Genomic DNA, 19,047 nt, shown 5'->3' with positions numbered 1-19,047 from the left:
AGAAACTTAACCTATAAAATGAGACCCTCATTTATGTTAGAGAATTTGGAAAACACAGAAACATACAAAGAGCCTTCCTTAATTCTCTCAGCCACCAATTGCTGTCACATTTCCTTCTGACTTTTTTCCTCTGCATATATATGTTTTGTTTTTACTCCAGAAAAACTAGGGCAATAATGAATATGCTCTTCTGTATCTTGCTTTTTATTAAGTTGGTGGTATATCGTGAGAGCTTGTTCACTTTAAACGGCTATGCAACAGTCTACTGTTTCCAAATTCTATGTCCACTTCATAGTGGACAACTTCTGACTTTGATTGGGTTGTATTAATACTGAGATGAACCTCTTCAAATGTGAGTCATAGTTCATTGTTTCAGATTCTAGTTACTTCTGGATATCACGGAAGGAGAAATTACTGGGTTAACCTGTCTGAAAGTCTTCGAATTGTTACTATTACTAAGTAACCTCCTAAAAGGTGTTACTCTGTCACAGCATCCTTCTTAACATGTGTCTGTCTCTGTGAGTGTGTGTTTAAAGGATCATGTGGTACTTGAGGTTGGTGAATGTATGTCAATACCTTTTCTTTGTACAGAATAGAAGAGAAAATAGGCATGAATTTTAGGAGTGGGTTGAATTTTTCAGTGTGCAGCAGGTTGTCATTTGTCTAGTGACTTAATAAAATTTCGGAGGCATCAAATGATCTCTTGCTGGGTTGATATCAAGATGGAAAACTGGTTTTTATTGATGATAATAAAGTCCCATGATCCACACAGCAGTAACAAAGTTAACGCTGCTGAACTTCGATACTAAAATAACTTTCAGAGAATGAGATTCCATGAACAGCTTTGTAGAACAGGGGACTGAGAATTCTAAAATGCCTCGCTATTGAATGTGTAGGTATTTTTTTTTTGTCACAGCGGTTTTACTTGAGTGGGAATCAGTACTTCCCATTGATAACCACATATTTTAAGAAATTTTCATCTCTGTAAAATTTCAGATAGAACATGGTAGCTGTTCTAACTAGTATTGCAGGTGATTACGTGCTAGAGACGACTATTTCATGTTAAGTAGAAGCGCTTATAGATTTCTTATAGATACATAGAGGTAAAGGCTGAGTGTGGTGGCTCACACCTGTAATGCCAGCACTTTGGGAGGCTGAGGTGGGTGGATCACTTGCAGTCAGGAGTTTCAGACCAGCCTGGCCAACATGGTGAAACCCCATCTCTACTAAAAATACAAAAGAATTAGCTGGATGTGGTGGTATGCTCTTGAAGGCTCCTGAAGTCCCAGCTACTCAGGAGGCTGAGGTGGGATAATTGCTTTAACTTGGGAGGCAGAGGTTGCAGTGAGCCAAGATTGTGCCACTGCACTCCAGCCTGGGCAACACAACAAGACCCTGTCTCAAAAAACAAAGGAAGAAAGAAACAAAAAAACCACTCCTGATATTTATATTGTATCAGTTTGGAGGCAAAGCTTATATTTTTCTTCATAGCTGAATAGAAATGGGTAGTTTTGGATAGTGATTGTCCTTCATGAAGTCTGGCCCCTTCTCTGCTGGCATCAAAATAGTATTATGTGCACAGTAAATGTGTGAATTCAGTGCTGTTAAAACTTGAACCTCAGCTCTTCTTGACTGAAAAAATACTGTGGCTTTTCCTATTAAAGCCGATCCTATTTAATTTGTGATGATAACTTCATATCATTCTTCAACATTTTGATGTTACGTGGAATATCATCTTATATTGAAAATGCACTTGACAAAAGTTGGTTGAATCTCAGTGGTATTTCCCACCTGGAACCTGAAATTTAGAGATAGATTGTTTTTGAAAATAATTGTTATCAACATGGTTTGTTTTTGTGTGATATATCAAATAAAACGTGTATTTTACATATATTTCTTTTATATCTTAGGTCCTTCGAGAAAAAATTTATTTACAGCTCTTAATGCAGGTGAGTAACCACTTCATGGATGGGGATAAAAAGAATCCTTTTGTAAAGTCATGTTATTTCAGATATTTATTTACAGTGATTTTTTTTCCACTGGTGTGCTTATAAATAGAATTTCCTATTTGAGATGTAAACATAACTTTTTATGATGGGCCACATAGCATTAAAATATGGTAAGCATGATTGGCCATCTGATGTATAAAAGGACATTTTATTACTAACAGATAATTGTAGTGTTTTAAAAAATGATCTTGTTAATGTGATCTAAATTAAATGGAAAATTTACTTCTCCCAAGATAAATGCTCTTTTGCAAGTGGATATTCGTTAATTGCTAAGTGGTGTTAAGATTTGGTTTTAGCACATCTTCACAGTTCAACAGCCTGTATTACTTTTTTATTTTACTTTAGGTTCTGGGGTACATGTGCAGGTCATGCAGGGTTGTTGTATAGTTGCATACATAACCAGGTGGTTTGCTGCCTCTAAGCAGCCTATATTTTTATGTCCTTTTTCACACTTTCATTGAACTTAATTCCCAAGATAGCCTGCAGCCTCCACTATTTGAACCACAACTGAGAATCCAAAACTTTGTCTCTCAAGAAGCCATAAAAGTTTTCACAAAATATCTTCACTACAATTCCCATACTTTAGATAGACAGACAGACAGATAGAGGTATAGGCTGAGCGTGGTGGCTCACACCTGTAATGTCAGCACTTTGGGAGGCCAGGGTGGGTGGATCACTTGAGATCAGGAGTTTGAGACGAGCCTGGCTAACATGGTGAAACCCAATCTCTACTAAAAATACAAAAGAATTAACCATATAGTGTGGTACGCTCTTGACATCCCAGCTACTCAGAAGGCTGAGGCAGACTAATCACTTTAACCTGGGAGACGGAGGTTGCAGTGAGCCAGAATTGTGCCACTGCACTCCAGCCTGGGCAACACAGCGAGACCTTGTCTCAAAAAAAAAAAAAGAAAAAATCGATCAATCTCTCTAGATACATGGATGGATGAATGGATGGACAGAGAGAGAGAGAGAGAGATATGAGGTCTCCCATACACTGCCTACATTGTCTTATTTTATATGCAGTGATAAAACAGTTATGTGGCTTCTAAATCCATGGCAGATTAGAAGAGCAAATCAGAAGAAAAGAAGGTACAGCATCTCTCATTTTCTTGAGCCTCGCAAATGTATTTTTTGCAAGTCTACCAGCACCATTGTTTCAACAGCAGGTGCTCACTTCATGTCTGTGTGTCAAATTTTGGTAATTCTCACAATATTTTAAGCTTTTTTATTATGTCTGTAATGGTGATCTGTGATGTTACTGTTGATAGTTTGGGGACACCACGGACCATGCCCATATAAGACAGTGAACCCAACTGACAGGACCACTGACTGGTCCCTCTTCCATCTCTCTCCCTTTCCTTGGACCTCCTTATTCCCTGAGGCGCAGTAATACTGAAATTAACCAATTAATAACCCTATAATGACCTCTAAATATTCAAGTGAAAGAAAAGTTGTAGTCTCTCACTTTAAAAGATGGAAATGATTAAGTTTAGTGAGGCGGGCATGTTGAAAGCCAAGACAGACCAGAAGCCAGGCCTCCTGTGCCAAGCAGTTAGCCAAGCTGTAAATGAAAAGGAAGCGTTCTTGAAGAAAATTAAACGTGCTACTCTAGTGAACACACAAATAAGAAAGCAAAACAGACTCCTGGCATAGAGAAAGTTGGAGTGATCTGACCAGAAGATTAAACCAGCTGCAACTTTCACTTCAGCCAGTGCCTAATCCAGAGTGAGACCCTAACTCTCCTCAGTTGTATGAAGGCTGAGAGAGGTGAGGAAGCTACAGAAAAAAAGTTGGAAGCTAGAAGAGGTTGGTTCATGAGGTTTAAGGAAACTCTCCGTAACGTAAGAGTACAAGGTGAAGCAGCAGGTGCTGATGTGGAAGCTGCAGCAAGCTATCCAGAAGATCTAGCTGGGATAATTGATAAAGGTGGCTACAAAAAACAAGACTTTCAGCCTCAGACTGAAAGAAGATGCTATTTCAACTTTCACAGGTAAACAGGAGAAGTCAATGCCTGGCTTCAAAGGACAAGCTGACTGTCTTATTAGGAGCTAATACATCTAGTAATTGTAAGTTGAAGCCAGTGCTGGCTTACCATTCTGAAAATTCTGTGGCCCTTAACAGTAATGCGAAATCAACTCTGCTTGTGCTCTGTAAATGAAACAACAAAGCCTGGATGGCAGCATAATTGTTTACAGCATGGTTTGCTGAATATTAAGCCCATTGTTAAGACCTACAACTCAGAAAGAGATTTCTTTTAAAATATTGCTGCTGACTGACAACACACCTGGTCACCCAAGAACTGTGATGGAGATGTACAAGAAGTTGAATGTTGTTTTCACACCTGCTAACATAGCATCCATTTTGCAGCCCATGAATCAAGGGGTAATTTTTACTTTGAGGTCTTACTATTTAAGAAATACATTGTATAAGACTAGCTGCCATAGATACCGATTCCTCTGATGGAACTGTGCAAAGTCAGTTGGAACCGTCTGAAAAGGGTTTGCTCTTCTAGATGCCATTAAGAATGTTGGTGATTCATGGGAAAAGGTCAGAGCATCAACATGAATAGGAGTTTGATCAAGAAGTTGATCAGACCGTCATGGATGACTTTGATGGGTTCAGTTCTTCAGTGGAGGAGGTCACTGCAAATGAGCTAGAAGTAGGAAGGGAACGAGAATGAGAAGTGAAGCCTAAAGATGTGGCTGAATTGCTGCTGATCTCTGGAAAAATGTGAGCAGATGAGGAGTTGCTTCCATGAGCAAAGAAAGTATTTCTTGAAATGGCATCTGCTCCTGGTGAAGATGTTGTGAACATTGTTGAAATGACAAAAGGGGTCAATATTCCATAAACTTAAAGCAGTGGCGGGGTTTGCGAGGATGACTCCAATTTTGAAGTACGTTCTGCTGTGGGTAAAATGCTATCAAACAGCATCACATGCTACAAAGAGATCTTTCATGAAAGAGTCAGTTGATGTGGCGGACTTCATTGCTGTCTGTCTCTACATTGCCACAACCTCCCCAACCTTCAGCAATCACCACCCTAATCAGTCAGCAGCCATCAACATTGAGTCAAGACCTTCTACCAGCAAAAGAATTCCTACTCACTGAAGGCTCAGATGCTGATTAGCATTTTTTTAGCAATGAAATATTTTTAAACTAAGGTACATTGTTTTTTAGACATAATGCTATTTGCACACTTAATAGGATATAGTATAGCGTAAATATACATTTTATATGCACTGAGAAGCTAGAAAATTTTTGTGATTTGCCATATTGTGACATGTGTCTTAAGGGGTGATCTGTATCTCCCAGGTATGCCTGTATTCTTACAGCATGTTGGCTACAGTTTCTTCATACATTGTGAGTGTCAGGTGTTAAGGATGCAGTCCTGAGCGAAAGATGAGCTCGGGCCTTGTCTCTGGGAAGCTAATAGAATAGTCAAACAAATAAACATGAATTACAAATGAGCAAGTTCGAGGGAGGAAGGCTGTATTGTATGGTCCTAGGTGAGAGGTCTGGGTTGAAGGCTGTGATGTGAGGGAAACCTGGGCAGGAGGTATAAATTTCTGAGCCTCTTGTGTAAAGAAAATAGGGTGGATAGCATTACATCGTGAATAACAAATATCCTTGATGCCCTATCAGATGTATTCAGTTTCCTCAGCATAAGCAGGGAAGTGCAGGTGAATTATCTCAGAATTCTTAACCTTTTGTAGCCTCTTGAAGCTAGGAAGACAGCCATGCAGAATGATCTAAGCTCTAGGAACACCCAGTACACTGTGTGTGAACATATATGGTTATTAAAGCCTTGATGGTCTAAAAATGCAGAAGAAACTCTGTGTTGTGCATATTTAGGCTTTTATTTCCTTTTAAGTTTCTGGTACATCCTAATATCTAGGGAAAAAAAGATAGCTAATATCCTGTGGAATGGTTTTGTTTAAAACTTAGTTAACGATTATCAGAAAACTGACTCATACAGTCGCTCTGTGTGTAACAGTTTAAGAAACTTCCAGGCTGTTTTCCAAAGTGGCTGGACCATTTTATACCCTCACCAGCAGTGTCTGAAGAATCCGGCTTCTCCACATCCTTGCCAACACTTGGCTTTGTCTTGTTTATTATAGCTATCCTACTGGGTATGAAGTGATGCCTCGTTGTTTCAGTTGCACTCTGACAGCCAGTGACATTGAGTGTCATTTTGTGTGCTGAATAGGCTATTTGTATATCTTCTTTGGAGAAGTGTCCATTTAAATCATTTGTCATTTTACAACTGGGTTATTTTTGTTGTTGAATTGTAGAGTTCTTCATATAGTCTGATGTTAGGCCCTTATCAGAGAGAACATTTGCAAATATTTAGTCCCAATTCTTGGGCTGTGTTCTCATATTCTTGATGGTGTCCTTGGAAACACAAATGTTGTGAATTTTGACAAGGTTCATTTTATCGCTATTTTTTTTCTTTTGTTGCTTCTGCTTTTGGTATCTTATCTCAGAAACAATTGCCTAATCCAAGGTTGTGAAGATTCATACCTGTTTTCTTTTATGATTTTTGCAGTTTTAGCTGTCATACTTAGGTTTCTGATTGATTTTGAGTTATAGTGTTATGTGGTGTGAGGTAGAAAGTCTAACTCTTTTGCACATGGACATCCAGGTGTTGAAAACATTATTCTTTCCTCCATTGAAATGTCTTTGCACCTTTGTTAAAAATAATTGGTTAAGAATGTGAGGGTTTATTTCTGGGTTCTAAATTGTATTATTTGCATCTATAGGTCTACATTTGCCAATATTACACTGTCTTGATTAGTAAGTTTTGAAATCAGGATGTGATTCATTCAACTTTGTTCTTTTTAAAGATTGTTACAGCTATTTTGGGTCCCTTGATTTTCTATATGAATTTTAGGATCAGCTTGTCAGTCTCTGTAATGAAGTCAGATGAGATTTTAGGAATGTAATAAACCTAATAATTCTCATTCGAATAATTCCTGTTACATTGAGTCTACTGATGACTCTGTAGAGTATATAGAATATATTCTAAGGGGTCAACATTGCAACTTAATCTAGGTTGTGTGGTAGGTCTGTGTATTTTCCCAAAACCATAAGCATGACTTTTCCAGGTTCTTCTTGATGGTTAGTTATTGTCATGACTTAAGACTAACCTGGTATTATGAGGAGTGTAGTGAGGAAAAGTTACTTTGTGAACAAAGGACCACAACAAAGTGTGTTCTCTTTGGAGGGACAACTTTGATGCTGAAAAATGTTATCCAAACAGACAGTGACTTTGGGTGGATTATTGAACCTCTTTGATAATAGTTTTCTATGTAATTGGAAGGGTGGATTTCTAGATTTCTCTCCACTATGATATTCTGTGGCTGCAAATCACCTTTTTTTTCATATTCTGCTGGAAATTGGTCATATTTTAGATGATACAGAAGACACTGCCTCCACACATAAACATGTTCCTCTGAGGGTTAAATTTTTAATCATTGTACTATGGCTTTGAGATATTTTTATTTTAAAGCGGTAAGTAGTAGTGGAGATTATAGTTGAGTTGACCAACTTCATATTCCTTAGTTCTAGTAAAATAATCACTTTTAATTACAGCAATTTGCCAAACTTCAAAAAGTTTAGTGTGTAATTTAGAAATCAGATTTCCCTTTAGCTTGTTTAAATTTGTGATTTTAAATGAAATTCAGATACGTTTATATCCTACTTTGTCATTTAAAATATAGTAATCACTTTTACATTTAGTAGGTGCAGTAACATTTACCTACTTTTGAATATTTAGGGTGTTTATCACATTCATAAATGATTCTATGATGAACATCTGTACAATTAGCACTTTCAACTTTGGGGGAAGTTTCCTGTGATAGATTCTTAAAAGTAGTATCAGGAAATCAAAATATGTACATGTTTATGGTCACTGTACTCAAATAGCCTAATTGTTTTCCAAAAGCTTCTTATCTGTTTATATCATGGTCGACATAAAAGACAGGCTTTATCATGCCTTGGTCAGTACTGGATATTATTGTTAAATTTTTTTGGCTAACATAATTTAAAATGTTACATCGTTGTTTTAGCTTAACCTTTATCAGTTATTGTAAAGAAATTCCATTCTCTCATAAGACAATGTAAAAGAGCAGTAGGGGAATGAACTTTTAAGGCAACTAGCCCAAGATCAGAACACTTTCTATTTGTGTCCTGACCTTGGGCTAGTTGCTAAGCCTCTCCGCGTCTCAGATTTCTCATTTGGAGACATGGGAATATTGGGGGAATAATTCCTGGTAAGGGAATAATTTGACATCATAGAATTGTTTTATAAAAGGTTCTCAAATAATAGTTACTTCAGCTGCTAGGAATGGTAATGGTGATGATCTTTTATGTTGTTTTTATAATTCTAGTGGCTTATTTTTAGAGTTCTTTTCCAGGAAGTTGAATTATTTTAAATCCGTAAAGCAAGCAGGAAAGACTACTTAAAGTCAAGAACCTTCCTCTTGGGGTCTCACTGTTGTAATTTATTTAGAGGCTATGATGCTGCAAGATTCTAGTTGACATTGACTCTAAAAAAAAAATCTTGGCTTACTGTTTATAAGGAAAATGTCACACATACCACAGCATACTATTATTACCTTGGTTCTACCACATACTAAAGCCATTGCGATACCAGAGGCACCAGAGCTGTATTTATACAGCACCCTGACTGTTTTACACAAGATCATCAGTCTCAGGTGCCAGGGTGTCTGCCTTGGAAGGTAGAAAATGCACTGCTCCTTCCACAGTTATTTAGTAAAGACAGCACAGGACAAGAGGGTGGCTTTTTTGCCTCCTTTTGCCAAGTGTTGGGAAGAGGTTGCAAGGTGCAAACCTGCTGATGAGGTGATGCGGAGGCTGCCTGGGTTTATTCTGGTGAGAGTAGACAGAAGGCTGTTTTTCACTGTTGTTTTATGATCATTGTAACTTTCTCCTTATATTTAAAAAGCAGATGCTCTGTTGATATGAGATACGTTTGTTGCTTTGGTGTTGGGGTTTGGGAGAAGTGGATCATTTAGTTAATCTTCTTGAGACAGTGGCCACCTTTTTAGCAGGAGCTAGATCTTTTTCACATATAAACATTTTAAATTAGTTTTAAACACACAAAGTAATTAAAACACGAAGAATATAGACTTAAGTAGAAAAGATCTTTCCAGGAACACTAGTATAATAGAAATGGTTAATAATTATGACAACAAAAGCTTTAAAAAACATTAGAAACAGGCTGGGTGTGGTGACTCACACCTGTAGTCCCGGCACTTTGGAAGGCCAAGACAGGTGGATTGCTTGAGGCCAAAAGTTTGAGACCAACCTGGGCAATATAGCGAGACCCCATCTCTACCAAAAATACAAAAAAATAGCTGCACATGGTGGCATGCACTTGTAGTCCCAAGTACTCAGGAGGCTGAGGCAGAAGAATCGCTTGAACCCAGGAGGCAGAGATTGCAGTGAGCTGAGATTGCATCACTGCACTCCAGCCTGGATGACAGAGCGAGACTCCATCTCTAAAAATAAAAAGCATTAGAAACAGTATTTATAAGCAAAGAACAAATTGAGATAATATCAGCACATAACTCTTCATTGAGCTCTGTCAAATGAGCAAGATAAAGACAAGTCTATAATAGAAGCCAAATGAACATACCACCCAAAGAGATCTACAGATTCCTTGCAATCCCTATCAAAATCCCAGTGTAATTTTTTTTTATAGAAATAAAAAATCCCAAAATTCATAATGAATGACAAAGGACTGTAAACAGCCAAAACAATCTTGACAAAAAACAAAGCTGGAGGCATCTTAGTTCCTGTTTTCAAAGTATATTACAGTACACAGTTAATTAAAACAGTATGGTACTGGCACAAAGATAGAAACAGATCAATGGAATAAAATAGCTTAGTAATAAATCCATGCATAAATGGTCAGCTAATCTTCAATAAGCGTGCCAAGAATACACAATAGGGAAAGGATAGTCTCTTTGCAAATGGTACTGAAAAAACTGGTTATCCACAAGCAAAATAATGAAATCGGACCCTTATCTCTCACAGTACACAAAAATCAACTCAAGATGGAGCAAAGACTTAAATATAAGATCTGAAACTGTAAAACACCTCAAAACGTGGGGCAAATCTTGATGACATTTTTCTTGGTATGACACCAAAAGCACAGATAACAAAAGCAAAGTCAGGTGGGAGTACATCAAATTACAAATCCACAGAGCAAAGCGGTCATTTAATAGCATGAAAAGGCAGCCTGTGGGATAGAGAAAATGTTTGCAAACCATATATCTGCTAAGGTGTTATTTACCAAAATAATTGAAATCAGGATGTTGAAGAGATAATTGCACTCCCATGGTCATTGCCACGTTACGATAGCCAGGATGTGGGAACAACCTGAATGTCCATATGATAAAGCAAATACGGCATAAAAACGCAGTGGAGTATTATGCAGCCTTTAAAAAGAAGAAAGTCCTGCCGTATGCAATGATATGGAGAAACCTGGAGGACAATATGCTAAGTGAAATAAGCCAGTCATGGGACAAATACTGTGTGATTCCACTTACGGGAGGCATCTAACATAGTCAAAGTCACAGAAACAGAGAGTAGAATGGTGGTTGCCAGGGCATGGGAAGGTGCTGTTGAATGGTACAAGGTTCGTTATGCAAGGGCAAAAAGGTTCAGAGAAGTTTGTTACAGCCTTGTGCCTACAGTTAACAGTATCATATTGTTCTCTTAACATTTTGTTGAGAAGGTACATCTCATATTAAGTGTTCTTGCCACCATTTAAAAAGACTAAACAGAAAAGAAAACGGTAAGTGGATGAACAGAAAAGAAATATATGAAGTACTAAGGAATCTATAAAAAGAGTTTATCAAATATGAATTAGAATAATGTGCTCTTAGTTCCTACTTACGTTTAATGGTAGTACCTGGTACTGGAGAAGAGTAAGAAACAGCGCTCATACATTCAGCTCTTGAGTGTACATTACAGCAGCTGTAGCGTAGAGCAAACACCTTCAGGAATTCTGGTTTTCAGAACTGGTTCTAGGAAAATAATTTATTTACTTATTTACTGCTTTTCAGAATTGTTTACAATGGGGGAAAATTGGAAACAACTTGTATGCCTTACCAGTGTTATTTAAATTGTGTTCATTGACATTTTCAGGACATTTTTGAAGCCATTAAAATAACAGAGAGGCTTATTTAATCCCGTGGAAAGATATGTGTGAAAAATTTAATACATTTATGAAGCTTATATTAATTTTAAAAACAAATTACAGAGCAGGATGATGTGTAGTAATTTAAATTTTTTAAAATATTCTACAATGAACATATTGGTTTTTGTTTTTAAAAACAAACATCGTACACGAATTCAAAGCATTACTGCTTTTGATTTAAACTCTTCTTTATTGCAAAATAAAAGGCAATGTCACTGTTCTTTGAGAGCTTATCGTCTCACAGGTAGATGGAAGTTGATAGTTTTTCTAATTGCTTTGTGTTAAGTTTTTGATAATTACAGTGTATATTCCTAGTAAGGAGGATAGTATGGAGAAATTGGGCCTCAAGCTGAAGGTTCTACAACAGGAATACAGAATCGAACTTACTACATTAAAGACTGTGAGGAATAAATTGAAAAAAATGTTGCAATTAATGCTGTGTTAGGGGAAGTAAGGTGATACATGTTAAGATTAATATTCCATATTAGGCTAAGGAAGATCGATTGAATAGAGATGCTTGAATCTCTGAACAAGCCACTTGGTTTGAATTGTAATCATCTTCCTCATTCTTTATGATCATTAACAGCAACAAACAGTAACAGACAAATTGAATGCATTTTGTATCATCTAAGTGCCCCCATACAGAATATACTAGAATCTTGTCTGGAGTCATGACATCATTGTTTTCTAAATCACCGATTTAAAAGACTCATTTCTATACAGACTTCAGTGGAATTTGTTTGTTTGAATATACCGTGATATTACAACATATTGACTTACCCAGCATTTTGTATCATCATCTTTTTCTGGCTCCATGACTTTTGTAAAAAATTAGGAAAATATAAAAGCATATAATAAAGAAAGAAATTCTGCCTCTTCCACCTCCCAGAGCATTGCTGACATTTTGGCATGTTTGCTCCCATATACTTTATCCTTTCTGTTTAAAATTGATACCCTACATTGCATAAAATTTTAAGTCATGGTTTTGTTTTCCACTTATGTCCTAATACAGGCTCTGCTTCATAAAGACTCATCTTTTTCTTTCCTTTTATTATTTATTTATTTATTTATTTATTTTTGAGACAGAGTTTCACTCTTGTTGCCCAGGCTGGAGTGCAATGGCACAATCTCTGCTCATTGCAATCTCTGCCTCCCAGGTTGAAGTGATTCTCCTGCCTCAGCCTCTTGAGTAGCTGGGATTACAGACACCCGTCACCATGCCCAGCTAATTTTTTGTATTTTTAGTAGAGACAGGGTTTCACCATGTTTGCCAGGCTGGTCTCAAACACCTGACCTCAGGTGATCCACCTGCCTGGGCCTCCCAAAGTGCTGAGTTTACAGGCGAGACCCACCGTGTCCAGCCCAAAGACTCATAGCTAACTTTTACAACTACAGACTCTTCTACCTTAGGCACTAAAATTTCCATATTTTTTTCCCTACTGTCCTCAGTGATGCCTGTCTTGTCCTCTTAAGACTTTATAAATTAACAAAGACACTTTTTTTATCTTTAGGAACTTCTCTCACATTTGTACAATTGCAGAAAATAGAGTGCTTAAAGTGGTAACAGCTGATCAAAAATCAAAGAATTTTTTGAACCAGTTTTTTATCTTGGCTCCTGCCAGAAGCCTATATATTATAAAAATAGTTGTGACCTGAAAGTAATTGCTAATCCAGTTATTTAAATGAGCAAATAAACGTAAAGTGTGTAAGTGAGTGCCTGGAGCAGTGGACTGGAAGTGATGGCCGTCCCTGTTTATAGATTGCCAAAGCAGCTCTCTTGTTTTGGTGCACTTGTGCTGCACAGCCACCAGGAGGCAGACTATGTTTGGGAAAGAATTGCAACCCAGTTTGTGCAGTTCTCAATCATGTATCTAGCACACTTGCTGTTTGTGTATTTTGCTGTACAAACAAGAATGACTTTTGGCTTTCCTCCTCACTGGCACTGTTTTTGTTTATTCCTTCAGCTTCTTGCTCTGCTGTTAAGAAATATCATTGACAATGTTTATTTTTAATATGTGTGATAATAGCTTAATGTAATTCAAGTAAAAATGTTAATCTGATTAATTGGTGATTAGATTGCTAATTTCTTTTAGGGAATCTAAAGAATTTCTCTTTTAACAAGAGTAATTTAGGGCTGGGTGCAGTGGCTCACACCTGTGATCCCAGCACTTTAGGGGGCCAAGGCGGGTGGATCACCTGAGGTCAGCAGTTCAAGACCAACCTGGCCAACATGTTGAAACCTGTCTCTACTAAAAATACAAAAATTAGCCAGGCATGGTGGCAGGTGCCTATAATCCTAGCTACTCAGGAGGCTGAGGGAGGAGAATCACTTGAACCCAGGAGGCAGAGGCTGCAGTGAGCCAAGATCACGCCATTGCATTCCAGCTGGGTGACAAAAGCAAAACTCTGTCTCAAAAAAAAAAAAAAAGTAATTTAGAGTTTACTATTACTGAACAAACAACAAACGCAACCAAAAAAAAAAAAAAGCCTCCTACTATATGGAGTGGTGGCATGTCTGTTTTTAATAATACCAAAATTTGTTAGTCTATTTATGTTTTTAATGCTGATTGGTATCTTGGTTTTTAGAGGTTTTGAGGGGTAGAGGAAAAGGTTATGGCATATTTTTAGTATTTAGAATCTGATAGGAAAAGGTGTTTAGGTTTTTTCATAATAACAAACTGGGATGAAGAAAAAGACAACACCTAAAAGCAGCTTGTCTTGACTCTAATTCCTTGATCATTTGTGCTTCACTTGCCATGCTGCAGTGAGTTTATTTAGAAGGCTCATTGTCAGTGTATGAACTAGGTGTATCTTTCTCACAGGAACCCGTGGCAGGTTATTGGGTCTGTCTTCCTTGCTGACAGCCTCTAAAATGGCAAGCTGGAGGCTTGAGTGAAGAGGGAGGAGGCCTGGGGGAAGAGGACTTATTTAAACTTTCCCTTCCTCCCTCCCTCCTCCTCGCTTCATACCCTAAATACTGGATAGAATTTGTAAAAGAATAACTGCTTCTAACCAGTTTTAATAGCACTTAATAGAGTGATTTGTGGTAACAATTCTGCATTTATTTCTAAGTCTTATTTCCTAGGAATTCTTGGAAACAGGTATAGGACATTTTTAACACATTGTGTTTTTGTACTTTATAAAGTTTTTAAAAAATGTTAAGAGCTCAAGCTATTCCTGGTTTAATGGAATTAGCTTAAGTGGACATATTGTTGTGGTTAATTCTTATGTCCGTGTCTTTGTTTTTCAAGTTATTTTGGTTTTTGCCATTGCGTTTTAACGTACTTTTACAAGCCACTCTCCTTAAATAAAAATTAGTAGGACAGCAAGAGATACTCGTAACTGTGCCTCCCTCACACTCCTAGTCTTGAAAGACCACTGGAAGAGACCACATGATGTTCTTTAAATGCAATTACTCAAGCAATAAATGCAGTCTCTAGAATATGCCTTTCTGATGGACTGTTCCTCTGGAACTCTGATACTACATCTGGTAGAGAAACCACATTAGTCTTTTATTGTTGATAATTTGTGAGGTCCTCAGCACATGGGAATTAAAGTTGAACTTTAACCTTTTGACAATCTGTCATTAACATAGTAGAATAGAAATTTTATTAAATATTGTAGTTGGGAACATTGATTGCCTGGTCTTTTTTTAAAAAAAAAAAGAAAAAAAAACTTCTTCCAAAATATCAGGTTTAAATATAGGTTTCCATTTAAAATATCTAAAGAAAAAAATGCTCACGTTATTAGTGCAAATATAAGGAGTGAAAAATGTTAAAATCAGGACACAGTTTACTTTCGTGAAATCTTAATCTTTTTCTAATTACGAAATAAACATGAGACACTTGAAGTAGTTAATTTCCCCTAGCGATCTTTCAAGTGGTTACAGGATCTGTGACGTTACTGGTTGTTCTGTAAAGCTCCCAAGACCACCCACTTTCTCCTCCCCTTCACCATCTCCCATCTCCGATGAAAGCCATAACAACTCCACAAGCATGCACAGTGTGATGTAATTCAGAGGCTGCTTCTGGAGCTGCAGGAAGGAGATTTTACTCAGAGGAAGAGCATCGTTCTGGCCACATCTGGAAGTGAAAACAGAAGCCAGAAACACTTGGCCAGCCCTGGGGATATTTTTCTTCTGTGTGTCTGGTGGAATGACATTGCTGTGTAGGCATGCTTCCTTTCAGTGTATTTCTTGGCTTTGAAGAGTACTGAGTTTAAAAAGACAGTATGTGACAGTCCATGGAAACTGCCTTTTCTGTGAAATCTCTCCACCTGCTCCGAAGACATGTTGTTGTCTCCCAAATTCTCCTTATCCACCATCCACGTACGACTGACAGCCAAAGGATTGCTTCGAAACCTTCGCCTGCCTTCAGGGTTTAGGAGAAGCACGGTTGTTTTCCACACAGGTCTGTCTTGCATAGATCTCTATTTAGTGTTGCACGGGGGACATCTTCATTCATTTGCAGATGTTTATCAGAGATTTTTCCAAGGAAACAGATGATTAGAGAAGCAAAGCTCTCTCTAATGAGAAATTAGGCTTCATTTAAAAATAGTTGTCTGTTGTTTCAGCATAAGTGCATAATACTTTTACCGTTTGCAAGCAGACTGTGATGTTCGTGTTTATGGAAGACAGAATTGTTGCCTTGGTGTTGTTCCTAGCTCTTTTCTCTGTCACCAGCCAAATCTGTGAAAATCAACACCTGTTAAATTACATTTTACTTCAAATGGTTGGGAAAGAGGACATAGGCAAATTTAGAAGAATATTTCTTTTTCCTGTGGGGAGATGAGAAGGTTTCTATGGTTTTTCACTGGATAGTTTCTGAGTGAGATTTTGACAGTTAATTTTCATAGACTAAAAGATTTGTTTTCTAAACACTTCTGAAAGAAAACATCCTAATGGCTACAGGGAGGTAATAAGTGAATCACAAATCTAGTTTTCCAGTCTTCATAGTAAAAATGTTTGCAGTCTCAAAATACTTCCCCTGAGGTTTTTGTTTGTATCTAGTTTTTATGTTCTGTGCCTAAGATGAACGTAAATTTAGTATATATTTTAGGCATATGTTGACCTGTCTGCTCACTTTTAGGGGATTGGGTCGTCCTACATTGCTACTTTTGTTCTAGGTGATATTTACAACTACAGTAAATTAAATCAGTTTTATTCTGTAAAATAGGTAACTGTGGTACTGTCAGATTTGTTTTGGGCTGGTCCGTGTTAAGTGTCACAGGATGGTTTGATGAGGATGTAAATAGATTTTTTTTTTTCTGCTTCATGTTCATGTGACCCCCTCATGTATCTTGTTTTCCACTTGACTCATCTCTGTCCCTGGTGATTTTTTTTCAGCTGGCTGTCTTTAGTTTTCCCAGAGGCATCTCCCTTCTCTGTGGGAGAATTCTCATTTTTTCCAGTACCTCTCTCTCATGTTTCATAACTCCCCTTGACCTGTCATTTGAGTTTGCCAGCCTCTCCCTTTCAGTCTGAGCTGACAGCTGAAGGTAAATGGGGAAGGCAGCGAGGAGGTGGTCAGCCGTGGCCTTTCTCTCCCAGCCTAGGGCCGCTGCAGCCCTTCCAACTGAAAAAATTAATAGGTGGGCGGAAAAATACAAAAAGTACCCTATATTTGCCATGATTTGTATGATCTAAAGTAGCTCCAAATAGCTTTTAATTTTAACAAGTTTTTAAAAAAATAGTGTAATCCACCCTCCAAGTTAAAAATAAACAGTGTGGAAGGTTGTGCAATGAGTGAGTCTCTTACCCAGGGGCTCCGTGTGCTCTCCGTGGAGGCAGGCACTCTCGGGCTGCTGGTATAGCGTTCCTGCTCGTTTCCAATCACATGTAAATCTAGGTCTTTCATATTCTTTTTTGTTACACAGAGATAAAAGCATATTATATATTCTTTACCTTTTTAAAGTTAATGTATTTTAGATTTTCATATGATCCCATGTTTATCTTCCTCATTTAAAAAGTAGTCCTGTAACATTCCATTGTTGAGTAAGTCATGATTTACTTAACCAGAGCTCTAGGAGTAGACATTCTGAATTGTTTGTAGTATTGTTGTGAAGCAGACAGCTTTCCAAGACAGCTTACAAAAAACACAAGGCTTCTTTTACCAGAGTTAGTTGATAGTGATGTACTGGGCACATTTTATTTTCTAAATTCATATACAAGTATTTTTTGTTTATTTGCAGTCATAATCTTTTGAGCTAGAGTGCACGTAGAGGTAATCTAATTTATCTTATTTCATACCAGGAAGTCTGAGGCCCAGAGAAGTGAATTCACTTGCCCAAAGACATACAGTAAATGGCAGAGACAGGACTAAAACCTGGGACCTCTGTTTAGAATTTTTGGCGTACGTATTTTGCAGCTGCAAATTTTGCTGTAATTTTGTTAGATCCAGGGAAAACCAGGGATGCCAAAGTGTTTTGTGTGTTGGAAGCTTTTTAAAATCATGTAAGGAATATAATTCTTCTTACTCCCAATATAAATCTTTTGCGAGCTTATCCATATTATGTTATTTTAATGTCTGAGAAATTGTCCATCAAATGGATATTGAAGCCATCGCGGTGACTTTTACCTCAGTCGACTGTCAGCAGTAACTTGGCCTTGTATCTTTAGTGAAGGAAGTGGTGTTTGTTGCCTTGATGATGTTGACCTGGATTCCAGGAGTCCTGGATTATAGCCGTTATTCTGCTAGTAACTAAGTGAATGACTCTGTGCACCTGACCTCACAGGGCTACAAAATAAGGGAATCAGATGAGATGACTTCCAGGTTCCCCTTAGCCTCAACATCTGTGACTCTTCTGGCTGAAGATTTAAAAACCTTCAATGTATTACTCTGTCTGGAAATTCATTTTATCTAAATGAATTCTCTCCTTATTTTTGCCTCCTAAATTCAGTTAATACTCTTGAATTACCTGTTTCTTTTAATGACACCATGTGTCTGGTCATCAAACCCCACCTTTGATTTTTTGTTTGTTTTTATTTTAGATGAAGTCTTGCTCTGTTGCCCAGGCAGGAGTGCAGTGGTGCCATCTCTGCTCACTGTAACCTCTGTCTCCCAGGTTCAAGCGATTCTCCTGCCTCAGCCTCCTGAGTAGCTGAGATTACAGGCATGCATCACCACAGCCAGCTAATTTTTTTGTATTTTTAGTAGAGATGGGGTTTTACCATGTTGGCCAGACTGATCTGGAACTCCTGACCTCAGGCAGTCCACCTGCCTCGGCCTCCCAAAGTGCTGGGATTCTAGGCATGAGCCACTGTGCCTGGTCAGACCCCGCCTTTGAATCATTATTTGTCCTGATTTATCCACAACCAGTTGGTTGCAAAGCTCTACAACTCCATCCTTTGAAATCTCTCTTTGTTTTTACCCCCTGCCATTACCCTAGTTCAGGCATTTATTATACTGAAGCATTGAAATTGCTCTTCTTGGCTGGTGCCAGTGCCTCACACCTGGAATCCCAGCACTTGGGGAGCCCAAGGCAAGAGGATCATTTAAGGCTAGGAGTTTGAGACCAGCCCTGGAGACTTAGCAGGACCCTGTCTCTACTTAAAAAACCACACACAAAAAAATTATTCTTCTAATAGGTGGAAAGTGGCCAAATATTAACAGTTTTGTATAATCCAGCCTCAGATGTTGATGGGTCTTTCTGAAGAGTTTTGTATGTGGTCTGTGCCTCCAGCCTTTCCGTTGCTTCTGACTGGTCCTTTGCATTACAGATTAATTCCTTCATTTCATACAGAAGTACCCATTAGATATGTACTATATGCCAGACATAATGATAGGTGCTGAAAGTGTGGCTGGGACTA

At 37.9% G+C, this 19,047-nt stretch overlaps 1 protein-coding gene across 4 annotated transcripts in view; it reads left to right on the top strand.

Moving 5' to 3' along the window:
* The window catches only part of MTUS1 (microtubule associated scaffold protein 1), a 110,468-nt gene that overhangs the window by 42,299 nt on the left and 49,122 nt on the right, over positions 1 to 19,047 (top strand). For 3 of the 4 annotated variants that reach the window (XM_064368715.1, XM_064368714.1, XM_064368716.1), the window contains one exon: positions 1,911 to 1,949. In XM_064368715.1, coding sequence (XP_064224785.1) covers positions 1,911 to 1,949 — 39 coding nt within the window. Of the gene's footprint in view, positions 1 to 1,910; positions 1,950 to 14,942; positions 15,650 to 19,047 lie in introns of those variants that run through there. The other variant, XM_064368717.1, reaches the window with a different exon arrangement.

Source organism: Aotus nancymaae, unplaced genomic scaffold, assembly GCF_030222135.1.
Source record: "Aotus nancymaae isolate 86718 unplaced genomic scaffold, 86718_ANA_hifiasm-v0.15.2.pri h1tg000079l, whole genome shotgun sequence".
NCBI lineage: Eukaryota > Metazoa > Chordata > Mammalia > Primates > Aotidae > Aotus > Aotus nancymaae.
The sequence above is the reverse complement of the archived record's forward strand: the minus strand, read 5'-3'. Positions and strand labels throughout refer to the sequence as shown.